Raw genomic sequence first — 27,367 nt, forward strand, 5'->3', positions numbered from 1 at the left:
AATAAACTAAATAAATAAAACAATAAAGCCAAACAATCTCCTATTTTACAAGCACTGAAGAGGACGTTCATTGTTGCTTTTTTGTTTTTTAGTTTTCTAAAAAACAAACAAACAAAAAAAACAAACAAACAAACTATTTTTCAGATAGGAAACTATATTCATCTACCATCACTATTGTATAGTATTGATTTTCCACTTCCACTCACGCTGCATTTCAGGAAGCGTGATGGTGCACCACAGACAGAGTGAGAGCTCTGTCCTCTCACGGATCAATTTTGAGAAAAGCGAGAGAGTAGCAAAGTCAGATCGATGACGCGCGCACATTTTCAGGTCATCAAAACGTGCATTGCTCCAGAGAAAACAAACCGGTTCTGTCAAGGATGAGCAGACACGACCAAATATTCCTAGAAGAAAAGAACTCTAACCGTTATCTGACGCAACTCGCACGTTTTGAGTCACACCACTGACTTCTACACAATTACACTAAGTATCGGTCTCGTGACCAGCTGATGGTGAACGCCGCTTAGAGTGGAAATTTTTCTTCTTAATGATATAAAAGTAAAGCGAATAGTTATTAAAATACATCTGATTAGACAATATAAAGAGTTTGGATGTATTTTACAACAGACATGAAGTAAATTGATTTTTCTGTTAAAGGCATCAATTAAGAGTTTGACGCTATGAATGTAGTTTTACGGACCCGTGCTGCCTTCAGGGTCCTATTTCAGATGTGGGATTGCTGATTCATGAGTCCGATGTGGTGAAATGAATGGACTGAGGATGACCTAGTAACGCCGGTCCAGCCTAGTACTCTACGAGGTAAACACAGGCATGAATGAACCAAAAAAGGAGATGAAGGAGGAGACAAATCCGAGATCTTCCCATTTTCCTTGTTCCCTACAGGATGGTTGTTGTGTTCTCACCCATCCCTCGCGACTCTGACCCTCACCCCACCCCTTTTGTAAAAAAAAAAAAAAAAAAAAAACTACAGGAGGAGGAGGAGGGAGAAGAAAAAAAATGAAGTCAATTATACAACACCGCGGCTCTCCACTGCTCCCTCCTCTCCCCATCTCTCTGCATTACTACTACAGCCGGTGGATCCACATGCGAGGCTCTCCGTGAACTTCAGCGGTCACACCGGCTCCAGATCGCAGGCATGTCGGCCGGTGGGTCCGAGGACACGGCGGGCACGGGAGGTAAGAACCGGGGAAACGGATTCAACCTGATATGTTCAAGTGTCGGCTTAAACTGTCTGGGTATTTGTTTCTTGCACTTTTGGATGGATGAAACCAAATTGGGGGTGGGGATTAAAAGTTGTCAGAAACTTCTTAATGGATGATAATACTGACACATAGCAGGAGTTTGGGTTAACCCAGCGTTAAGAGTGATTTATTAACTTTTACATTCAGATGAGGAGAGACTTGTATGAGGCAGCAGCGTTTACTGTCGCTTCCAATCATCGGAAAGTACATTAACTATATAATGTTCTATAGAAGTGACACGTAAACGCATCGGTGATGCCACCTGCTGCATGTCTACACTGTGCCTAAATGCCGAAACTCTACAAACCTGTGAACGGACACGCACTGTCGGAAGCCTCCATTCATCAGTATTCGGTGTACGTGCGCGTGACCGATGGGGCGTGCGGACGTTTTGTTCCGTTTTGGGCGAGCATCATAGAACCACGTGACCACAGTTTCCGAAACCTTAAAAACTCAACTTATTTTCGGTTTAGTTAAAAAAAAAAAAAACTTTGTCAAATCTCCATCTCATGCCCTTTACCTGTCTAGATAGCCTTCACTAAATTCCTCTCGAGGGGCTTATTTCTTCTGTCACGCGGGTTCACGAGCCCCCCTCGGTGTATTCTCCGTGGTTCAGCTTCTTTGGAAAGTGGGTCAGTAGATCAGTGGAGCAGTACTACCCTCAGTGTGCAGCAGAGGGAGGTAGGAGCTCCCTGCCGGTTTGAAACCAGAGCAAGAGGTGCTGCGGGTCTGTGGAGAACATCAACTCTGGAGAAACTGAGTAGAAAACAAGCTGTTTCACACACACACACACACACACACACACACACACACACACACACAAAAAGAACTGAAGTGGAAGAAATTAATGGCAAATGAGTAGAGACAGAAATTTGTTAATCAAAACTATTCCAACTACTTCAGCTAATAATACAATTCATTTCTGAAGCACCTTTAATTAAATAAATAAATCACAAAGTGCAACAGAAGAAATAAAAATAACAAGCATTAAGCTATAGAGGGTATGCATGTGACGTCACCGCTAGCGGAAGTCACCGCGGTTCCGCCCACTGAGTGGCAGAAAGAGGGAGAGGAGTAGCAGCTTTAGCTGGAATACTGCGAAAACTTTCGAACAATCTAAAAAATGGGGAAGAGCTGTTGTGTCATTGATTGCACAAATAGGTTTAAAAAGCACTCGGAGCTATCGTTTTAGCGGCGACCTAAAGCCAAAGACAGAAGAAGCCGATGGATCGCTGCAATTCATAGAAATAACTGGAATCCAGGCAACGAAACCTGGATTTGTGGTTGACATTTCGTGTCAGGTAACGTTAATTTATGCTGTATTCTTGTGTAAAATCATACCTTAAATTACATATCGTTTTGGCTAACGTTACTTCTTAGTAAAGCTCTTAATGTTAGCATCTGTCGTTTAGTTCTATGTTTCAGAATTGAAGCGTTTTTGTCTTCATTTGTGTGATTCTGAACCTTGTGCTCTACATAATTTGTAAACTAGCTTAAACTGAGGCTAACCTAGTTTTCCAAATAAGGGGGTACTCGAGCACAAAGCTGTTGTAGCTGTGTTGTATCATGTATTTGATGTTAACTGTACTTAAATCTCCACAGTACCAGTAGATCATCCACTCACTTGGGTCAATACTAAGGGTTAAATTACCGTAAATCAGTAGTGAACTGTGAGCACTACTGCTGGGCCTTTACCTTGGCAATCACTGCCAAGAAAATACATCTGCACTGACAGAAAACCTCAAAAACAATAATATCTTGAATTGAAAGCACTCACCAGCTGTAATCCTCTAATTAACAATGACGAGGATGTCAACAACTCTTTATCTTTTGTATGCCTTCAGCCTTTGCATTGTGTATTTTCCCGGCGTTGAAATCAGGTTCATATAAATGTCAGGATACGTGATTTCCGGCCACATATCAATGTTCGTAGACCACTTATTGTTTGGTAGCTTGTATGGATCCATGTCCAGTCCAATTGTCTTTAATTTCATGTTATATTCCACATTTTTTCCCGGTCTCGCTGTAGTTACTGCTATACTCCGCCATGTTGAGCCGGTTTGTTTTTGCCACTCAGTCTGACTTAGAGGGGCGTGGCCCAGGGGGGAAGTGATGTGTGTGCATTCCCTTTATTGATGTGTGCTGGGCTCCACCCATCCCCCATAGCCATGTTAATTTAAGTTGATTCATATAAACTCAAAACAGATAGTAACTGATACAAATACATTATTACAGATATTAAACTATTTAACTCGTTGTATTGTGACTGCCTCCGCCGCTACCGCCGCCACAATAATACTAGCAAATTAGATTACTGGTTTTAATTATTATTATATATTTTTGTATTATTACAACAATTATTATTTTCCCCCTCACTCCCCCCTCTCTCTTTCTCACTTTCATTCACACCCCCTCTTCCCCTTTTCCCTATCGCCCCTAATCAAGCTATATTGTTTAGTTGCTATATACATTTATGATCTTTTTCATGGTAATATGACGTTGTCATTGTTGTTTGTCAATACTCTGTCATTGTTGTTGTTTTTGGTTTGTTTGTTTGTTTGTTTATTTGTTTGAGTTTCCCTTTGTGTTGTTGCTGTTCTTCTGTCCACATTGTCTTGTTAACTATCACTAATAAAAAAAAAAAAAGAATTAAGCAATTGATGATGATGAACAGTAAAAATATATGAATAAAATCTTAGAGTAAAATTATAAGTGGAATAAAATCAACTGCTAACAGAAATGTGTTGAGTCCTTACTAGTGTAAGATACGATAAGATAAGATATAAAAGAGTACAGAACAGAATGAACTCATAAACAAATAGTTAGAGAGAGATTAAAAAAAGCAATAAATATAAAAACCTAGAATGTAAAATCTCAGTCAGTTATGTGCATCATGCTTTGGAAGAGTGGTAATGTATGAATGATAACACCGGTCTCTATAGAAAAACCCTTCAGAATAAAAGTGGCGAAACTTTACCAAGTTTGAGCCATGATAGAAAAATGAAGTCAAAAATGCTGGTTGTAGTTTCTGAGGTAGTCTTGGGTCAAAATGGGAAATTCTGAGAATTAATGAGAGAATGGGTTTTACTCAAAAGAAATGTTTGTCTCAGAGCTACCAGATCTACTTCAAAACAGTCTTGACTTAACACATTCACAAGACATTGACTTTATAGGAGCTACTAGAAGATTTATAAATATATTGTTTAAATGTACATAAAGCAATACATATATTTATGTAATAATACTTATACACCTCATCTTATACACTAAAATTATCAGCTAATTGACACTTTAAGTATGTGAGATTCAACACATTTAATCTTTGTGGCAGATCATTTTTAATAATAACGTATACTTGGTATATAGTGAAACACAATGTCACACATCGACAATAGATGCCAGTTGAATTAACTGAAAAATGTCAAGTATTTTAAGTCCAAATGTTCTATATTAGGGCCATGGTGTTTCTTCCCCAGGCTTCCTGATGGTTTTGCATAAGCACACATCTGCCCTTTTGCACATGTTCTCCATAAAGGTCAAGGGACTGGTGCTGCTGCTGCCTGACAGGATGACAGAAAAGGCCAGGGCTTATCAAAACAGCTTGGAAATAATACATAAGTTTAAAAAAAATGCATTTTTGCCACTTCTTTTGTATTGGCCAAAATGTATAGAAAATGTAGTTTCACTAATTTGTAGGAAAGAAAATGTCAAAAGAGGTTTAACTACTTGAATGATGTAGTTGAAGTACCAGAGCATATTCTGCATATAGGGCACTTCCTCCAAATGCTAGAAGTCAGTGGTCTTGGGCAATTTCCAGTCCAAGACCTCAGCTTTTCCCTTAATTAATGAAATATTTCCCTGGTTTATATGCCAAGTAGAAAAATGTCTCTGCAGAACCATATTCTCACAGGGCTCGTATAACTTGCGGACCACCAGTGAGTCAAAAATTAATCCCTGACGTCTGTGTTTCAGTCTGGGTTTTTTTCCCTTGAATTTAGTGACATTATTCCCCTTTTGTGATATCAATGTTCAGCCCTTACAGAGAACTGCTGAAAGACAGAAAATGTAATTTACTGTAGCTTTAATGCAGGTCATCCATATGATCATATTTGGAGATGTAAGACGTAAGTTTGATTTCAGTGAATGTCATAAAAAAACCTACTGAATTTCAAGCAAAAAAAAAAATATGTAAAAGTTTAATTTATCATCACGAGTGCAGCAGCCATTATCTTCGACCTGTAAATTAGCTGAATAAATATGTAGAAGAAATAAAAAATGTTTAAAAATGTTGCATATCCAGTCAAATCCCAGAGATATCGATTTGTACTAGTATCATCACAGGATCTCTTTGTTTGTGGAAATATAGCAGGAACTCACAGTCTAATTTTTATTTTATAAATTACAGACATGACTGAATTGCACTGGGTTAAGATCACAGACGACCTTTGTGATTTTTACGAATAACCAGAGGTCCACAGGTTATATGAGTCCAGTGTGAATAGGACTTTGAGTTCTGTATCATAAAAGACTTCAAAATAAAGTAATAAGGTTATAATATCTTCTGACTGGAGAGGAAATCCAATTATACTTGGCATGCACTGAATTGAATTATAGTGATGGATACATGGTGTATTATTGTGTAGCCATGTTCAAAAACACCTGGATTATTGTGTGTTTGAGGTTACTGCCTAAAACTGCCTTTCCAAAATTGCGTGTTAGGACCCAAAATAGGACGTTGAGCAGTTTTTAATTCGGTTGACAAGTGTTAGAATCAGAATAGATTTTATTGTAACTACACAGTTCTGGGCAACGAAATTATGGTGCATAGTTCACGGTATAAGAACATAAATAAACACACATTAAAATACTATAATAATGATAATAATAATGTAATGTTTAAATCTCAATTATTTTCCTAATTAGAAGAACAGTGACATAAAAAAGCAATATTTTGTCAGTGAAAAGTCTGTTTGTTCAGATTTACATTTGAATTGTGAGTTAACGTGTCTGTCACTTGTTTATTTTTTTGTTCTATCGTTAGGGTTAGGGTTTTTTTTTTTGGGCCAGTCGTAAAAGTGTAGATATCAAGGTAATTTATGGCTCATACTTTCTAGAAATTTAGAGTCGAAACAGATTTTTTTTAGGTCTTGAGCTAAAAAAAAAAAAAAAAAAAACTTTATAAACCAGTGGCCTACTACTTTGATTTTAATTGTACATGTGCTGGTATTTGCTTTCTGGAGACTGATTTTAGTGCAATTTGATAATTTCAATGAAAGTACACATATTTTTACATACTTGTATAGAAGCGCCTACACTGTGGAGTCTTCTACACATGTACATACTGGTCTGAATCTCAGAAACAGAAGGGCTGTCAACCATAAATAACTAGAACATACTGTACTGTAACCGCTGGATTTAAGGCTCGTCTTTATGCACCCGTCCAAATTACAACACCCGTCATTCTGTTCCTCAAAACAAGCAGGCACAGCAGGGTTTCCACACATTCCACATTATGAACTCTCAGCGTAACCAATGTCAGAACATACTGTATCATTCAGTAACACCACCAGTACTGCTTTAACTGCTGTTACTTGTTACGGCTGCAGCTGTCACCAGCAGTATTGTTACCACAACCAGGACTCACAATAAGTCATGAAGCTCATTATACATGGGTATTTTTAATTTATTTTTAGTATAATCTCATTAAATACAGGCATTAACACCAGGTCTCAAGACAACATGCAGCTACCGAAGTAAGTGCATTGTCAGTTTGTGCTGCATTTATTGTTTTTGATTCAGCTTGTTTGTTTGTTTGTTAACATTCTAGCAGCAAACCCATTGCTTCAATTCATATCAAATTGGGTTCATAGATTGCCAATGACCCAGAATAGATCTGATTACATTTTGGGAACAGTTCAAATTTTTTTTTATGAATTTTTAAAATCTTTTTTCCCCATTTACTTATAATGGGCAAAATTTCAAATGTCTGTAGCAGCAAAACTTTTGGTTAAATTCATACCAAACTGAGTTTATAGATTGCTAGTAACCCAAAATAGATATCAAATTTTGGGAACAGTAGGTCAAAGTTTCAATTTTATATGAATTAAAAAATATATTTTTCCCATTTACTTATAATGGGCAAAATTTCACATGTCTGTAGCAGCAAAACTATTGGTTGAATTCTTACCAAATTGGGTTTATAGATTCCCAGTGACCCAGAATAAATGTGGTTACATTTTGGGAAAAGTAGGTCAAAGTTCAAATTTTTTTGTGAATTTTTAAAAGTCTTTTTTCTTCCATTTTTCCTCTCCCATTTACTTATAATGACCAAAAATTGAAAATGTTAATAAAAACATCAATTTTATTTCAATTTACTTCAAACTTGGCACACATATAGAGGCAATTAATATGCTGACATCAGCACATGCATAGACATGTTGACATCAGCTGGATCGATGCCAAAATAAGCTACAATACATGTGAGAGGCGGGGTTTGTTGTCCTTGGCACCACTTGTTTTTAGCATTATCTCATTAAACGCAGGCATTAACACCAGATCTCAAAACAATATGCAACTGCTGAAATAAGCCCTTTGTCCATTTGAACTGCATTTATTAGTGAATTACTGCTGTTTCTAGTCATGCTATTAATCAGGTAAAATGTTATCACACTCAGAGCTGACAGGAAGCTGCAGAATTAAGTGAACAATCTGGGGAAAAATTCCACATAGACGCGATACAGTGAGTGATTTTGCAAACATCTAGGCTATTTTTATCTGTAGGTACACATCAATGCTGTGAACAAGGGCCACTAATGGGTTGAAAACTGGATGCTGTTGATGGATCTTGAATATGTGGCCTTGAAACACCATTTGTGTTGAATAAAGGAGGGCTCTTGTGGACTGGAATTGTGAGGCTTTAGTGCAAATAGCTGCTTGAATTTAACCTTTGAGATAGGCAATCTCAGAGGCTGTTTGAGACTACTGATAAATGATATTTGTTTTGTACTTTGAGGATAAGGATGATAAGGTTTTACACTTGTAACTGTATATGTCTGTCCTACTTACAATGTCTGGAAAGTCGACATGGTCTCTACCTTTGAGTACTGATCAATGAATGGCGTCCTGTTGTGGACATACAGTCACAGCCCTTTTCTGTCTCACTAAGGGAGAAATCACTGACCTATGTATCAGCTTACCATGTCGGTGTGTAAATATTACTTTGGTGTTTATGCATGTGTTTAATTCAACCTGTGAACGTGAAAAATACCTTCTCTATAAAATTCAGTCAAAGTGGGTTTTTTTTCCTGGCAATGTTGAGCAAATTTCATGCTGGTTGTTTACAGCTTTAAAAAAAAAAACGTTCATCATTATACAAATAGTAAAAGCTGTTCCAAAATGACTCCAGATTAACCCAGTGTCTGAAATGTTTTTGTATGAATAGGTCACAGTCGGCTTCTTAAATAGCTCATCTCATTTTTCCACAGTTAGATGATTTTTAAAATAATATCCACCCATTGTTTCTAATACATTTAGTGTGGTTCACAAAAGGAAAACAGGAATTATTCCGCATATTTTTTTCAGCTGTGTTGCTACAAAAACTGCAGGTTTTACAAGTGATTAAAAAAAAAAGAAAACCTTTAGAAGACCTGAAAAATCACAAACACAGACCGAAATTCACATTGACTTCAGCCCTTCAGCTTATCATGATATTGAACTCTTTCATTTTTTTAACTCATAAACACCCAAACAGCCATCCAAGACCAAAACCATCTACTGATCTAATATGTTCAAAAAATTCTGAATCAGTATCCTATCAATACATGTAAATAACTGGTGTAAAATACAGTTTGTCATCTTTTCATGGTCAGCAGTTATGACCCATTTGGACGTTCAGAGGCTCCGTAGTCAAAGTGGAAACACCATCATCTTCTACAGCATTGAGTTGGATCAATGACAGTGGATGGACACACTTGTTTTTATGTTCAGTTAATGATGTATTTTGCTGAAAAAGTCACTTTTTCTTCAGTTTTCTCGGTTTTTGACATAATAACCATCACCTTTAATCTGAGCTTTTATGAACATTCACATGGTAAGTAAATTAAATATAGGAAAGTACCTGATGTTCACTGAAGAAAAACAAAACAAAACAAAACAAAAACAACGCAAAATACAGAGGATAATATTATAATTAATGGTGTTAAATCACTTAAGAAAAGCTAAATATAGAGAAAAAAATAGTTTGAAACTGCCACAAAAGTAGCACTGGGTCTTTATGGGTTAATACTCCAGAGCAGGGGTGTCAAACTCATTTTAGTTCAGGGGCCACATTCAGCCCAATTTGATCTCAAGTGGGCCAGACCAGTGAAATAATAACAATGAAAAAAGTAAAATTATATTATGATAAGGTTTACATTTACAACGTTTCCTTAAAAATCTGAATAACATGAACAACTTGAAATGTCTTAAGAAAAACAAGTGCAATTTTAACAATATTATGCCTTGGTTTATCAGTTTATCATTTACTCATGTGCATTACAATCGCACAAAACATTTAGTAACAGGCAGAATATTGGTAAAATTGTATTTACGTTTCTTAAGACATTTCCGTTTGTTCATATTTGTTCAGGTTATTCACATTTTTTGTAAAAGTATAGTTTGGTAATGTAAACATTTTCATGTAATTTTACTTTTTTACAACAAAAAACACAAAGAGAGAATTTGGGGTTGTCATTATTTATTGGTTATTGTGAAAATATTTTACTGGTCTGACCCACTTGAAATGTAATTGAAGTGTATGTACGTGGAACTTGAATTAAAATGATTTAGACACCATTGGTTGTTAATATCTTCAGTGTAATTTTTGCATCCCACGAGCTGGATTGGACCCTTTGGCGGGCCGGATTTAGCCCCGGGCCGCATGTTTGACAGCTGTGCTCTAGAGGGTTGAGATAACAATATGAGCATTTTTTAAAAAGTATAATTTATTACCAGGGGCAGTTCTTCTGTGTATTTGTGTTTTTGAGCACAACATACTCAGTGCACATACAAAAAATTAATAAATAAATAAAATACTCGTGTTTTACCCAAATACACTTAAAAATGTAAAGACACACACTCTCTGCAGGAGGACTGGAGGATAGATTAAGTACGTGACCTTTTCTCGCTGAATGCTAAGCTATAATGCATTCATGAATATTTAACAGAGCCTTTTGAAACATCCTCTGTTTGGTTAAGACAGAGTGTTTATGCATTCAGTTCAATGGTAGTAAAAGTGGGCTCTGAAACCCATTTTTATGCAGTCTTTACATGGACAGGTTCAGATTGTTGGTGTAATTTTTATCACCTTGCTCAGTTTTTTTTTTGTTTTATTACTCAGTTATGTGGTGGAAACAGGGGAAAAGCAACCCCTTCTGTGCTTTTAGTGGTTTTTTTTTTTTTTTAGCTTCAGTGCACCATTGAAATGAGTTGTCCTTGTAAGTGTGCTATTTTCGCCTCACATATTTATTATTTTTTATATTAAATTTAGATATTACATATTGATACATGCAGGTCTGTTTTTCTTTCTATTTTCCCACTATGAAATACCTTGAAGCTAGTCAGGTGGGAACATTAAAGAGAAAGATACGGGTCATGTGGTGCTTAATCGTGCGTACAGTGTAGTCAGCGTTTCTGCATTTCAGTAATATGGTATGTCATCTGTCCTGCAGCCCTCTGATCTGCTGGCATGTCACGGCAGCTTTTCGGTTCAGAAAGCAACTATCTATATGCGTGGGCTTGCTTCCTAGATGGCACGTTTTTCCAGTCTGTGGCTACAGTTTACACAGGTGCCTTGGAAATATCGCCTGACTTATATGGAAACAGGGCAGAAAAAAAAGTGGGGTGACGTCAGCGGCGGCAACAGAGGAGGAGGATAGCGGTGGGAAGAAGGAGAGTTGGCAACTGCCCACTCTCTGCATATCACGTTTTGCGTCAGTGGTGACCCACTAAAGCTCCTATTCCAAATCATGTCAATATTATTTATAAGTTTACTGGCACAGTGACCGGAGTACAAACATGACACTTGGTTTTTTTCGGGTGAAGTTGAGAGATTCATTTCTATTTTAGTTGTATAAGATTTATAAAGTGTCATTAATATATTTCAGTCCATAACTGGAAAATGGAAAGCTGGGAAACTCCCCTTGTTAACTGAGTGACATAGAAAATTCCTATAACAAAAGCAGAGGCTAATTTTTAAAGTTTCCATAACTATTTTCCATCCTTGTGTTTGATTCCAGCTGAGCAGCAGCAGGAGAATATGGGTCAGTCACAGTCACATTGAAAAGCTCTTCCTCACTTTTATCAACATTTTTTCTTTACCCAAAAGGTCCTCACAATTTAAAATATGGGAGCTCTGACAGGGAAGTAGGTCAGTGTTACAGCATTATATAAGCATTAGGTAAGACGATAGCTGAAACCCCATTTACTTTCACGTGCCTGATGTACTTACAAACTTTGAGCATAGCTGTAGATTTAGCGCCATTCACTGGTAACCTTTGGCCTCTGCACATGTTCACATAGAAACGGATGACTGCAGTGCCGGTCTGAACATTTTATGTGCACGTGAGCAGAGGGAGGAAGAGGAAGAGAGGGGGAGGGGGGACACACTAAATAGAAACTAGATGATGAAATGCTGTCAGTGTCTGAAATGTTTTTGTATGAATAGGTCACAGCCGCTTTCTAAAATAGCTCATGCGTTTTTCTACAGTTCGATGATTTTTTAAAATAATATCCACCCTTTGTTGCTAGTACATTTAGTGTGGTTCACAAAAGGAAAACAAGAATTATTCCGGATATTCTTTTCAGCCGTGTTGCTATAAAAACTGCAGGTTTTACAAGTGATGCGAATAAAAGAAAACCTTTAGAGGACCTGAAAAATCACAAAGACCGAAATTCACATTGACTTCAGCCTTTCAGCTTATCATGATATTGAACTCTTTCTTTTTTTTAACCCATTAACACCCAAACATCCACCAGCAACCAAAACCATTTACTGATTTAAAATATTTAATACCTATTGATTCACTAATCCTATCAATACATGTAAATAATTATGGTAAAATACAGTTTGCCACCTTTTCATGCTCTTCAGATATGACCCATTTGGATGTTCAGAGGCTCTGCAGTGAACATGGAAACACTGTCATCTTCTACAACATTGATTCACCAGTAAAACCCATGGAGTTGGATCATTTACAGTGAATGGACACACTGGGTTTGTGTTCAGTTAATGATAGATTTGACTGAAAAAGTCACTTTTTCTTAATTTTTCTCTGTTTTAATATATCTTTGAATTTACTCTGAGTTTTCATGAGCACCTAAATTAAGTATAGGAAAAGAAATATAGGAAAATAAGTGATTTACAGTGAAAAATGCAAAATATAGAAGATAATGTTGTAATAAACAGTGATAAATTACTTAAGAACAGTTAAACAGATAGAAAAATTCATTCAGGAACTGCCACAAAATTAGTACTGGGTCTTTATGGGTTAAACTCATTTTTACCCCCTGAATGTGGCCCACAAAATACCACAGACATGAAAGAAAGAGTGCAAAAGGCAATTCTCCACCTGCTCATAAAGCACCTCAAACACATTTGTCCCCAGAACATGATAATTACATGTAAATGTAATCTAATATGCAGGAGTTCCACTTCCTACATTACCCTGAAAATATCCATGTCCATGTTCTGTAGCTGCCTAGACATGCTAATGGGTTGCTTGGGGTTTCAACACGTGTTTGATACATGGGTGTTGCCAGACAAACTTATAATCATGCCAACATGTTCTGTACAGCCTGAAGCTGTGCTGATTTATTAGTTGTTGCCACAGTTTTCTACTGTTTGTTTTGTGCTATTGAATCCAGGTGTGGTCTGACTGACTAACATGTCTATGACATGTTTCCTTGTTGACACAGAAGATTTTCCATTACACAAGAGATTTATATTAATGCTTGGCAAGAACCAGAATCTTATTGGTTTCATTTCTCCAGATAATTTGTTTTCATTCAGTGCTGTGTATACACCTCAAACTCTAACGACAGAACAAGTCACATTCGTTCATGCTGAATTATTGATGTTGCACTTAATGTCCCTTCTTTCAGATATGGAGGTTGATGTACTATAGGTATCTGCAGTCTCTCACATCGCTGTTAAGGTTCACCCTGATGTTTTTCATGTATCAGATCCGGCTGCAGAGGAAGAAAGTACAAGCCATGCAGGCTCCTCTGCAGCAGCTGTCGAGCTGCCAAGGAAACGAAAGGGAGATGTGGAGACGAGGTCAAATATCCGGTAAGAGGAGTGTGATGCTGTTTGAAAAGAAACAGTTGTTACCTTCGCCAAGGAGGTTATGTTTTTGCTGGCGTTGATTTGTCTGTCTCTCTGTGTGAAAGATAACTTAAAAAGTTATGGATGGATTTGGATGAAAATTTCAGGAAATGTTGATACTGGCACAAGGAACAAATGATTAAATTTTGGTGGTGATCGGGGGGGGTGCACTGATCTGCCTTGGCGGAGGTCTGCACTCTCCAAGTGCTTTTCTAGTTTTAGTATGATTTTACTGAATTTGCTCTGAGGGCATCAATAAAGGTCATCTGTATTTGTTTCTGTATCCGTGTGATTTTACTCTTAAATAATCTGTATATTAATTCTTCTTGCAGGGAGACCTTTGACATCCAAATGGATGATGAGCTCAGCAGGTAGGCTGATGTCTTGGCTTGATTCATACTAACAAAAATGTATAAATAGAAAATGTTCCTCATTCCTCTTTAATTTGCAGATCTGAAGGGGAAGACCAGCAGGTGAAAATGAAGTGCTTTAGGTGATTCTATTTTTATACCCAGTAATTATACCATCTGTGTCCTAGTCTTCGTTAGAATGAACCAAGCAGCTATTTTAGTGTTATAAAGACTTTGAGCTGCTTAAAATAACTGCATTTTGAACTTTTCTAATTATTTTAGAAACAGAAGGTATCATTTATGCTGTCTGATTGCTCCTACAGGGAGCCTCACCGCCAGATTGAAAAGCGGCGGAGGGATAAAATGAACAACCTCATTGATGAACTGTCTGCAATGATCCCTGCATGTCAGCCTATGGCTCGAAAACTTGACAAACTCACTGTGCTGCGGAAGGCTGTGCAACATCTGAAAGCCCTGAAAGGTAAAGTAAAAAAAAAAAGACCCCACACCCAGGACTGGCTGCTTGCCATATTGAGGTTAGTAAATCTATAAAGTCACTCACTAAACTGGGCAAGTAGTAAAAAAAAGAATTAAAGACATCGTTTTTTTATGGAGTTTTTTAATTGAGGATGTGGGTGAAACTCCAACGGCTCAGTTTTCCACAAGTACAGAGAGCAAGACAAATAAAAAGGGTTATTTTTCAAAGGCAATTTTCTGAAAAACGTCACTAGACTACCATAAATGGTGACCACATCTCATCTCCAATGTCAGTTAGTTCGTTAGTTCAGTTTTATTTCGAGCACATAAAATCATCAACAAAGAACAATCATCAACAAAGAATAATCCAACACAGACAAACTAAATTTTCTGTGCTTGAAAAGGAGTAGGAAGAAGTATAACTTACTCCCACTCCCTTTTTTCAAACTAATAATTAAACTGATTCGGCTTCCTTTGCTTTAACATTTTTTTCCCCCAACATTTTTACAATAACAAAATATCTATGCAAACCATTCACATACACTTTTATAATCACCTCACACACAATCAGATTTGCATAATCAACCTGTTTTAATATAAACTATAATATTTATATGCACTTTAATTATTTATTACAAATACAATTATTAATAAATGTGATAATATCTCCTAATCATGACAGTCTGTGTTAGTTAATTAATCACAAATAGGCAATACAAAATAATATCTTATTTTATGCATTCTTCTATACTGTAACTAGATGTTTACTTATTTAGATGAAGTTCTATATTTGGTTATTTTACTGGATTTATACATTCTTTTAAATGCACAAATTGAAGAAGACACTTTTAAGTTTTGATCCAGATTATTCCAAAGATGTACCCCTCTAACAGAGATACACTAATAACAAGTGGTGCCAGGCACAACAAACCCCGCCCCTCGCACATATTTTGCTCATTATAAGTAAATGAGAAGATTTTAAAAATTCATTAAAAATGGAAACTTTGACCTACTTTTCCTAAAATGTAATGAGATCTATTCTTGGTCACTGGCAATCTATAAACCAAATTTGCTATGAATTCAACCAATAGTTTTGCTGCTAGAGTGTTAATAAACTAGAAAAGCACTAGGCAAGTGCAGATCAGCCCCCCCCCCCCCAAATCACCACCAAAATTTAATCATTTGTTCCTTGTGCCAGTATCAACATTTCATCAAAATCCTTCCGTAACTTTTTGAGTTATCTTGCTAAAAGACAGACAAACAAACAGACAAACCCTGATGAAAACATTACCTCTGCTTTTCCTTGGCAGAGGTAATAAACCAAACCAAAAACAATTAATTATAAATAAACCAGTTTGTGTATGGATAAGTAAAATTTTCTTTCAGTAAGTAGATTTCTACTACAGAAACTACATTAATGTTGAGTCCTGTCTGATGTTTTAAAAATGACAGCGAATGGTTGTATTGCTCAGCCAATAAATCTTGTATGTCTTGTGTTTTCAGCTGGGACGAGCAGCGCCTTCACCGACACCGCCTATAAGCCTTCCATCTTGCCTCATGATGATCTCAGACACCTTCTACTCAGGGTAGATGTCTGCTTTTACAATCCCATTTAATGCCCCGCCTCCTCATCCACCTGTCAGATAATTAATCCGTCTCATTTTGGGTTTGTCCGACAGGCTGCCGAGGGTTTCCTGTTGGTGGTCACCTGTGACAGAGCAAAGATCCTCTTCATCTCAGAGTCTGTCTCCAAAGTCCTCAACTTTAGCCGGGTACGTTGTGGAACACAGTGCACACAGTCTCACATAAGTTGCTGTTGTGGACATAATTTGAGATAACAAAAATGTGAAATATTGTATGGAAGTTTTAAGAAAGTCAGAATAACAGCAGGAGTCAAAAACCTAATGGACCTACTACATGTTAATGGCTTCAAAGCAAACACAGAAATCATTGTTTCTGTGTGTTTCTTCACACAAACAAGTATTACATGAACTCTAACATAAACTGAGTAATACCCTTAAAACATTTACATTCCTGACAATGGTGGAATGCTACTATTTTTACTGTCATACAAATTATATTATTATTATTAGTGCTAATTATACTAGAGTTTTCTGCTGCTTTATATTCTACTGCAACTTAAGGTAAAATATTGTACTTTTACTTGACTACATTTATCTAATAATTTTTAATCATGTCCAATGAAAATCACTCATCTCCAAATGTATTAAGTCTGAGTGTCTGTGATAAATTGAAGGATAACGTGTTTCCTTTGAGTTGAATTTCTAATTTTCCAGCTTCTCGTAGCTACATAATTTTTCAAGACCCTTTTGGATTGCATGGAAAATACATGAAAACTAATGTGTTTCTCTGAATTTGTTAAATGATGACTTTTTAGAGATCCTCATCAGGATGAGCGCCGCCCCCTTAGTTACCGTTGCTATGGCTGTTAAGCATTGGCAATCAGCATCTAGTGTTAACTCTATTTGCAATTCAATGGTATCAGAGAGATATTCAGTTGAAACAAGTGGAAATGTGTGTGACAACATTTTTTCTAACAGCAAGCAAGAAATTCACAGAAAGGACTAGACAAGTTACGTTCACTATATTGTGTCAACAAAAACTAAAAAGGTTGATGCTAAATGACATTAGGTTGTTTAGCATACAGTTGTTAGCAAACAAAGACAGTTGAACATCTTTATTCATAAGTCGATCATTCTAACGGTCGGTTAAGTGGTTGTGTATCCTTTGTGGCTGAATAAAAATTCTTCAATACTTACAAGAAACACCACTAAAACTGTTTCAGACATGCTTTTCTGTGTTTGCTGTGTGCAAATACTATGCTAGCTAAAGTTAGCTTCTGACTTAGAGCAACTGAAGTTTTTTTTGTTGATATTCATTAAGACCAGATAATGAAAAAGGCTCCAGACAGTCCTTTTTGTCTACAAATCTGATATTTTGCATTAGTATTATCAGAGAAATTAGATATTATTTACTTACAATATCTGATGTGTATCTGATTAGCATTCAGTTGCCACATTGTTATACAGTGATTGAAAAATTTAATCACAAATTCTCAGACATCCTGAAACTAAAATACACATGACATGAATGTATGCATGTGTGTTTTTTGTCTCTGTGCCCTCAATGTGTAATGAACCTCATTGAGAAAAGAAAAATAGCCATTTAAATTTAAAATCTAGGTGGCATTGGACTTGCAGACTGTATTTGTGTATAATGTCAGTGTGTCCTTGAGCGAACTGACCTGTACTGACTTTTGTCTAATGGTCTGTTAATTATGACTAAGTAGGGATGAAAACGGTGGTGTTACATTCCTAGTTGATAGATAGCTGACATTAATCACTGGCACACATATGGAGACTACATATATAAACATTTATATGTATGAGATCTATGAGCTCCTTTCACGCATTGCTATGGCCTTCAGTTCATTCAGTTCATCCCTTGCCTGGTTACGGTTGCTATCATAGACAGTAGCCGTTTTAGGGAGGGGCTTAGTGAAGGGTCAGTGCTTAGTCAAATATCTCATCAGTGGACTTGGGACAAGTATGACCCAAGTCCTAAAACTTGCAACTTACAGTACATCTGGTATGAATGTATTTATACTGTACTATTCAAGTGATTCTTAAAGAAAGATTTAATAAAAAAAGAATCAAACCTAAATCCTGTAATAATTTTTCTGCAAGGCATAAAGTCTCACAGTTTCACCACAGTATTTAAAAGTCAGTTTGCAGGGCATGCAGCCAGAATGACAACACACGTGCTTTACATTCTTGGCCACATTTTCCAGCTTTGAGAGGACTGTAGCCAGTAGAGATTAGAGGGCCACAGGAGAAAAAAGCATTCAGAGAAATCTTACTCCATGCCTGCAGGGCTGTCTGTGTTATTTAGAGGATTAAAGTAAACCACAGCCCTATATTTGCTATTTCAGATCTTGTTACGGCTCTATTCAGAGTGATCAGTACCAATTCCAACACGTACATTGTAGCAACAGTGCTAAACACTGATTTAAAGTTCTTATCAGGACAGAACAAAATAAACAATACAACAACAGTAACTGTAGTGGAGGCACCTCAGGGACGTGCTTGAACTTCTAAAAATGGAAATGGAGTAAAATACGGATTAGAAAAAGAATAGTAAATGGATGTGTATTTTGTGGGTTCACAGTTGGAACTGACAGGGCAGAGCTTATTTGATTTCATCCACCCCAAAGACATCAACAAAGTGAAGGAACAGCTCTCGTCGACGGAGTTGTCCCCTCGCCAGCGCTTCATAGATGGTGCAAGTACATCTGTCGCCATGTCAGGTTTGAGAGTGATCTATCAAGTAATCCTGTGTCAAAAAAATGCAATGTTTTGTGCTTACATCTTGCTCCTTTTTGATGCGCAGTTGCAGTTCAGCCACAGTCTGATGTTCCTGTTAAGGCGTCCCACTTGTCCACTGGAGCTCGACGATCCTTCTTTTGCCGTATGAAGCACAGTCGTGTGGCTGTGAAACAGGACGAAAAGCCGCCATTGCCCAGTATGTCCAAAAGGAAAGGTGGGTTCAGGCTGAAATGCACCGCATGTTTATAAAACATTTCTGTGCAGCATACTTATTGAAACAGTAGCTTTAATGGCCCAGAGGCTTGGTTGTGGATCCAACTCAGGTTTGATGTGGCTTTTCTTTATTTTGCTCAAGAGAAGGATCTGTTTTTCTTTACAGACTCCTATATTCAGATAGACTAGAAGAGGGAAAAAGAAAACTAGTAAAAGATACTGCCACAGATAAATACATATCGTGTCTCTGTTACTCTATGCCTGTTCTCCAGCTCAGGCTGAAGGACGCACTTCCAAATGTTTCTTGTATTTGGAATAAAAGATGGATGACATATGGATGGAAATGAACACATCCCATAAAGCTTTAATTTATTGAGTTGAGGGAAGTGCCTGAAGTAATGACGTAGCTATGTATAAATGAAATCAGGTTCTCATCAAGAACAGAGCTGGCTTGAATGACAACAAAAACGACAGTGGAGTGGAAACACATTGGCTATGTCCCTATAAATAAATAGAGGATTTTTACTTTTGAAATGAGAGTGCTTTGGACTATTTTTCTACATTTGAACTGACATTCTCTGCATTGTTTATGTCTTTTAGGGCATTTGTTAGGGAGCTGTAAGAGGCCAGCCTTCCAAAAAACAGAAAACAAACTGACCTCTCAAATCCTCTGTGTCCATGGGTCAGGGCTATTGGATCACTTTATATTCCGGTCTTCAGTGCAGTAGAGATGATTCAGTTGTGAAGAGCTTCCTGACTGTGAGATATTTACTGAAAAACTCCATCTATTCATCTTTGTTTACGCAATTGTACTCAGTCCTAGGGGCACTTTGACTCAAACCATTGAAAGGAGGAGGTTGGAGGTTGTATACCAGTGGATTATTAGGATATTAAATCTGTTTCCAGGCAATGAACTCAGTGTTCAAAGTAGACAGCAAACAAAAACAGTGGAAAATACACCCCTGTCCTGAGAGGGAGGAGTAAAGACATTATCTGATGTGGATATGAGGGAGAACAGGTGGAGCACACTCCACTTGTTGGCAAATGATTACTGGGGTTGAATGTAATTAGGTGAGCTTTAACCTATTTATCTCAGTGCTAAAATCTGACCTCAGAACACAGAAATTTCTTTTTTCTTCATCACAGAAATGATAACCACCACAGTGATGGAAATAAACTACAAGTGTGTATAGCTGAAATTAAAAAAAGCACTTTATTGAATACATACTGTCACACCTTTGCACAGTGAGTCTTGGTGGAAAGAATTCAGAGTTTCTTCCAAACAGATGAAACAATTTAAAACGCATATTTCCACACAGGAAGTAGGTCAGTGTTACAGCGTTTCATAACCTCAAAGTAGGAGGATTGTCCAAAACCCCTTGTGCTCAGAATACTACCATGCACTTAATACGAACCCAACTGTAGCGAAGGAAAGAAGAGGAAGGGCATCACCCAGTGGTAAACATCAGAAACTGCACTGGAAATATTGGGGGGGTGGGGTGGGGTGGGGTTGTGGGATTTAATGATGTTTTTTGCTGGTTTCATCATGACAAACATTTTCAGATGATTTAATGGTACAATGATAATCTTGGCATATTTTAATCAGTCTTATTTTATTTTTGTAATTCTAGATTCTAACACTTAACAAATCACAGTGTTATATGAGTTTAATTTAAGCATTTAGATTTGTAGATATATGAAGTTGGAGAAAACTAATTAAAAGAAAAAATTAAAGTAAATCATATAGAAAGACACAGAATTTTGAAATTATGTGGTGTAACATAGATTCATGTTTATGTTTATCTGTTTGTACAAAGTTTGAAAGTGCACCAGGGTAGAATAACTTCATTTGGGGCATTTTTTTCCATATCTGATTTTGGAATATATTGCAATATGAAGCCAATATACTAAATCCACTTCCAGAGCTATTCTGAAATGTACAGGATGCACCCTAATGAAACCAAACAAGACATGCAGATAACAGTCATAAAGCAACTGCTAGATGTATTAGTACTCTTAGTTTGTGTCATTTCCAGATGTGGGACTGTTCTGTTCCTTTAAGTGGGATGTTAAAAAGTCTCAGGTCAGGAACATATGCAGAATATTCAGACATTTTGTTGTTTATAATGTTATTACTGTAATAAAACCTTCTAGTGTCAATCTCTAAGTGTGGACATCACAAAGAAACTGAACAAAATCAAACATGCATTAGAATACAATAGCTACAATGGATTTATTTGTAAGACAGATGCATTAAATGTCCTGTCATGCAGATAAAACAGAAACAATTAATATCATCATAAACCATCATCACGTCATCGATGCTGCTGAAATAAGTCAGTATTTTCCACAGAATTTAGTGTTTGTTCTTTTTCTTTTTTTTAAAAAATTAAATCACCATAAATACAATTTTTTAGTTGTGTTTTTTAAATGAATTGCGTCTAAACATAGATATTTATAAGAAACATTGAAGAATTCCTCTGCTCATAAATACATTCAACCACAAAAAAACACAAAAACCCTTGGACCATTTTAATAGAAATATACTCATCCTCAAATTTTTGATGCTATTTATTTCTAAATCTCTCTTTAACCCCAACTGGTCAAGGCAGACGGCCTTCCTTCAAGAGTCTGGGTCTGCTCGAGGTTTCTGCTGCTAAAGGGAAGTTTTTCCTCGCCACTGTCACCAGTCACAAGTGTTTGCTCCTGGAGGATTCTGTTGGGTTTCTGTAAATTGGCTTAGAGTCTGGTTTTGACCAACTGTATATGTAAAGTGTCATGAGAACACTTTTGGCACTATATAAATAAAATTTAATTTGATTTGATTTATTTGTTCTTATCTAGCTCTCCTTTATGTGAAGCACTTTGTAACGTGTTGTTTTAAAAAGTGCTACATAAATAAAGCTTTACTTACTTACTTACTTACTAAATTACTAATGCTGTTCCTGATCCATGTCTTTCCATACATTTTACCAGACTAATTGTACTTTTGGACCCATTTTCTGAAATATATTTTCTGTGGTGACAATTCAAAACTAGACCGTAATAATAAAGGTGGAATATATTCACAGTTTATTTTGAAACTGTTTTAATGAACAGACACATTATAAAGGCATCCAGATAAAAACTAGCCAGTGGTTTTTGAGCAGTCCTGATCTCAGACAGATGGTGGGAGTGATCACATAATCTCCTTGGCAGAAGTAGCAAGAGTAAAGCAGACAGAGATGGTGATTCAGATCCGTCATTAACATGTTCTTGTTTTTCTGCAAACAGATACTTACAGATACTGTACTCTCCACTGCACTGGATACATGCGGAGTTGGCTGAGCAGCCAGCTGGACTCGGAAGGTGACGCTGAGAAGGAGCCCTCGAACCTGACCTGCCTGGTGATGGTGTGCCGCATCCACCCCGCTGCATCCCACCAGCCATCCAAAGACATCACCGTCAAGCCCACTGAATTCACCACCCGCTGTTCGATCGACGGCAAGTTCACTTTTGTAGACCAACAGTGAGTTTCCTGATTCTAAATTCCTCTATCGCCACATGTTACATTTATGTTTCTGGACTGAAGCCTGGATTTGTTCTAAAATCCCAGTTCCACTGAGGAAACAAAGGCAGAGGCGTGTCGCATTGTGCTGAGGAGGCCTCTGACGAGAGTACATTATGACTTTGACATTTCACTGTCAGTGGGGATAATCCTGTCTGTCTTTGCCATTGTTTCTCAGAAGGAGCTGTGCGTCTTGATGGCATCACATGAAAATCTCTTCTCATTTCTTTTGGGAAGTAATTTCACACCACAAGTATAGTGAAACTTTTTGTCAGATCTATTTATTCTTATAATCATATGTGGGTGTTACATGTGGAGAGGCTATTTGCAGTGTGTAATGGGCACAGTCCTGAAACATGGTTAAGGATGCACAGACACATAATGCCAAAATTATCCTAATCCAGCTCTATCCTGTTTTTTTTCTTCCCCCAGAGCTACGACGATCATCGGATATTTGCCACAGGAAGTTCTTGGCACCTCATGTTATGAGTACTTCCACCAAAATGACCTGATGCACCTCGCAGACAAGCACAGGCAAGGTGAGAGAGAACAGCCAAGACAGCCTGCAAACTTAGAAACATGGAACAAATTATTGGTAATGTTCTGTTACCCAAAAAACCCAGCTCTCCACATTTTTATCTTAATTTTTGTTCCTTAATCTAATCTATCAATGTCAGTAAAATCTAACCAAGTACAGTATGTTTATTGTACTGTGTTTTTGTATGTGTGAAAATCTAATGAAATATTTTTTAAAAAAGAGAAAAAGGTGCAGAAGTCTCACTGAGAAGAGTGACTGCCTCAAAAAGTTGCACAACAAAATATTAAGTTAAAGCTACCATGATTTTTTTGTTTTGGGCAGTTTCATTCATTTGTTTTTTGAAATGATTCTGTTGAACCACAATTCAAAAGCAATGTCTGATTTTCATTTGTTGATTTTCAGTTTTTATTTATTATTACTTTTGACAGTTTCAAGTTATTTTAGTGACCATAGTGGGTTTTTCTTTCTTCAACGGAAGGCTACCAACAATTTTGTGCATGTGTGTATTGTCTGTGCAGACAAGGCTGTATTACGTTGCAAATCACTTTATTTATTATTCTTTATCTATATTATATTCTCTGTGATTTTGTTTCAATTTCTTTGCAGTTCTTCAAAGCAAAGAGAAGGTTGACACAGAGTGCTACAAATTCAAGACGAAATATGGCTACTATGTTTCACTCCAAAGTCAGTGGTTTAGCTTCACAAATCCATGGACCAAAGAAATTGAGTTTATAGTGTCTTTAAACAGGCTTGTCTCGTAAGTGACTCATTGATAGTCATTTTCTCATCATAGAATACCATAAATCTTTTTTTTTTTTTAAACAGTTTATGTGGATTATCCGAAAATAAATATCCCTTTGCACCAACAGGGGGCCTGGTCACACAAAAGAGGAAGAGGAGGCAGGCAGCTCAAAAGCACTTCAGGGTAAGAAACTGTACATGCATGCACACATAGGTGTTTTGGTTGAAGCATGTTTTGTAATGTCTTCATTCTCCTTCATTTTTTAAAGAAGACAGTAAACAGATGCCCATAATTTCCGGCATTTCCAGTGGTGTGGGCACAATGATCTACGCAGGCAGCATAGGGACCCAAATCGCAAATGAGCTCATTGACTCATACAGGTACAGTGTGTGTACTAATGCTCTAAGATATTTTAGATTAGACGAGATTGTCAACTTTGTTGTCATTGCATGCCACAAGTACAAGGCAACATAATGCAGATTGCATCTAACCAGGATGTAAAAGATTAAAGAAAGATTTCATTTTCTTTATATTTCATTTTGTTTTTTTGATCAAATGTAAAGGGGAATGTGGCTTTAATACTGGTACACAGGGATACATTCTTGGTTACATCACATGGGAACCCTAGAAGAATTTTCAGACCTAAACTGTATGAAATGTAGCCTGAATTCACCCTCACTTGTCTTGTTTGTTGTGGTTTTTAAACAGAGTGAACTCCTCCCCATCAAGCGGAGCTTCCAGTCCATTTGGCCTACCCCAGGACAAAGGCCCTGTGGTTTCCCCACAAACCAGCAGGAGTGTGAGTGATTGCTTCTCTCTGACAGATCACCTGACACCTATTTGTTTGCATTTGTTAGCTGTTAAATGTTTGTAGCCATGGCTGTACTTTTACTTGAATATTCTAATGGTGCATCATTTTCAGGTTCCTACTAATGTTAGTTTTTTAGTGCCTTAAAGTTACTTTGACTGTTTGACAACATACATGTACAATTGAAGGCGGTAGCTTTTTCTGGAGCTGAATGGAGAAAATTATACAGTGGTCTAATTTGACATGAATCGTTCCAGGCGTCCAGTAGAGAGGAGGCAGCAGGTAGTTCACAGTCCCAGTCTGAGTCTAGCACGGCAGGGGGGGCTGCTGGTGCATCATCTGAGAGAACAGGTACTGTCAGCTTCATCCAGTCAATGTCTGACTAAGCAGCACATTTTTAGACAATTAAAAATATTATCATTGAAACTGAAAACAGTCATTTTATTGTTGCCCTATGTTAAAAACCTAAATTCCAGTTTTTCGTAAAATTCGGTTCTATTACTATTCTGCATGTCTCTGTATGATCCAACCCAGAGATGACATATGTAGTTTGGATCAATGTTTGTCATGATGAATGTCAGTTTATTTTGACAGATTCATAAAAATAAACGTATCAGGTTTCTGTTTCCACACCTGTATTTCAATATCTACAACACATTTCAACTGGAAACTTGTGCAAAAGGTATTTCCAGGGTTCGTGCAGGTGCTTGAAATCCTCGAAAATACTTGAATTTCATTGTTGTGTTTTCAAAGTCTGAAAAGTGCTTGAATTTTAGTTGAAGTGGTTGAAAGTGCTTGCAATTATAACTCTGTGATGTGATTTATTTATTTAGTTTTTATATTAACTCTGTCAGGTTAGATGCCAAGCCAAAGCTATTCACAGAGAGGTGATACATTTTGAAAAATAAAACTTCATGTTAAAAAAAGAAAATTAGCAGGTGTTCTCAGGTCGACTCCAGGTACATTTTTATCTTAATCTTTGTCTTGGTGTGAGTGTGCCTGAAGGGTGCCAAGTGGCTTCCCTTTTAATTTCTAAACTTTTTGCAATTATGAATCAAAATTTTAGACGTTTATAGCATAATACAATTTACATCATTGTGATAAAAATTGACAAAAGTAATCCTGAGTATATGTATTCCTGTAGATATGTATTTTACCCCAGTGATAAGGTGCTGTGCTGGAAAAATGTGAAAATTACCCTTTAATGTGCTTGAAAATTGCTTGAATTTGACCTTGAAAAATGTGTACGAACCCTGTATTATTTCACCTCCTCAAAGATGGTTCAGATCTGGAAAGGGATCTGAATTCAGTTTCGTTACCACTAAGAAACACTTGCACCATTTTCTCCAAAATGAAGGCACCAACAGTACTGACACAGAAATTATATCCACTCCATCCCAAGGGAGTTCAAAACAAGTACAGACAGAAACATTAATCCAGTTTGTGAGAAAACATTTTAAGGGTTGAGGAACTGATTTATGAAATATATACATTTTTTTAAATTTTATTTTACAATGTAGTCGAACTGTTCAATGTGGTCACTATGGCTTAGAGGGGGTGAGGGTCTGCAGTCTCTAATCATCTTGTTTAATTATATCAGGAGCAGATTTTAGTCAGTACAAATTGCCAAAATCGATTAATTCACAACTAATTAAACACAGTGCCTCTCAGATGACTGTTGACAACATTCTGGGAGCATCTTAAGGAGTCTGATTATCACCATATTCAACTACTGTGTTTGTTTGTGTCTAAGGAGAGCCATCCCAGGTGGACATGGACAACGTGGTTCCAGGTCTGAGCAGCTTCAGCAGTGATGAGGCAGCCATGGCGGTCCTCATGAGCCTCCTAGAGACAGATGTAACTATGAGTCAGGTGGGGGCGTTGGAGGACCTGCAGTGGAGCCACACAGACTTTTAGCTCCTCTCACTAGCTCTTGTGCCATTTCTTTCTCATTCGCCGTGAACTCAGATGTTCAGTTGGTCATTCTGTGACCGTCTGATTTGGCCTTGCACAACTGAACCCACTGGACTTATACCAAAGGCCACAACGTGTCAGACTTGAAGAAAGTCTAAAACATAGCAAATAATAGGAAATTCTATGACTGTGATTGTCCTGTTGGACCCTGCAGCTCTTGCCTAAAGTGAGGTTAATGTGTTCATGGACCCTTTGGTGCGTCAGTGTCTTACTCAGTGACACATCCTCAAGGGGAATGAAATCCAGATTTTCCAAAACTGAATGATCACTCTTTTCACCCTGCAACCCTGCCACCCCAACCTCTGGAGGAGAGTTGGACTCCTGCCACGTGCAGCGCTGCTAAAGAAACAGGAAAAAAATATTCAACACAGTATGTGAAAGCTTTTAGGGACCCAGTGATGATTAGATGTTTTTCATAACATGGTATGCTTGTTTCCTTTTTTATTATTTTTTACAAATCCTCTCCAAACACACAAGTATTCTGCTGAGTAACATCTTGTCAGATTATTGAAAGTAAGTGAGAATGAAAGCTCAAAATCTCAGTCCTTTCACAAATTCCACATGTTCAGTGGAAAAAATTTAAATCTTACCCGGTGTATTTTTCTCATTTCTAGTCAAAATATCTCATCACACTTAAAATAAAATAAGACATAATCACCTAAAAAGTAACTTTTCAATGAGATATAAAGCACTTATTTTTAGACAATAGATCTTGAAAATCTTATTTCAAGAAATCTTTCCAAGATAAT

General features: G+C 37.1%; 1 protein-coding gene across 4 annotated transcripts; it reads left to right on the forward strand.

The window, feature by feature from the left end:
• Window positions 1–643: 643 nt before the first annotated feature.
• On the forward strand, window positions 644–27,180 carry LOC115429943 (aryl hydrocarbon receptor nuclear translocator-like protein 2). 4 transcript variants are annotated; one of them, XM_030149777.1, is made up of 18 exons: window positions 646–819; window positions 904–1,196; window positions 13,482–13,587; window positions 13,956–13,994; window positions 14,075–14,116; window positions 14,297–14,454; window positions 15,954–16,036; window positions 16,130–16,222; window positions 18,639–18,777; window positions 18,861–19,010; window positions 22,283–22,517; window positions 22,989–23,095; window positions 23,701–23,851; window positions 23,964–24,019; window positions 24,105–24,216; window positions 24,545–24,635; window positions 24,902–24,995; window positions 26,398–27,180. In XM_030149777.1, the coding sequence occupies exons 2-18, from the start codon at window positions 1,157–1,159 to the stop codon at window positions 26,559–26,561; spliced, it is 1,860 nt and encodes a 619-aa protein (XP_030005637.1). In that variant the 5' UTR covers window positions 646–819; window positions 904–1,156; the 3' UTR covers window positions 26,562–27,180. The 4 variants fall into 4 exon arrangements, with proteins under 4 accessions (XP_030005638.1, XP_030005639.1, XP_030005637.1 ...); XM_030149778.1 differs by having other exon boundaries at window positions 644–1,196; window positions 24,108–24,216; XM_030149779.1 differs by having other exon boundaries at window positions 644–1,196; window positions 18,867–19,010.
• The last annotated feature ends 187 nt before the right edge of the window (window positions 27,181–27,367 follow it).

Source organism: Sphaeramia orbicularis, chromosome 12, assembly GCF_902148855.1.
Source record: "Sphaeramia orbicularis chromosome 12, fSphaOr1.1, whole genome shotgun sequence".
Classification (NCBI taxonomy): Eukaryota; Metazoa; Chordata; class Actinopteri; order Kurtiformes; family Apogonidae; genus Sphaeramia; species Sphaeramia orbicularis.

Bases quoted from the DNA above. Each gene is read 5' to 3' on its own strand.
- LOC115429943 (XM_030149776.1), top strand. From the start codon at position 1,157: ATGTCGGCCGGTGGGTCCGAGGACACGGCGGGCACGGGAG. The intron at 18,778-18,860 runs GTTTGAGAGTGA...TTTGATGCGCAG, and splicing joins TACATCTGTCGCCATGTCAG to TTGCAGTTCAGCCACAGTCT. The intron at 24,636-24,901 runs GTGAGTGATTGC...GAATCGTTCCAG, and splicing joins CCCCACAAACCAGCAGGAGT to GCGTCCAGTAGAGAGGAGGC.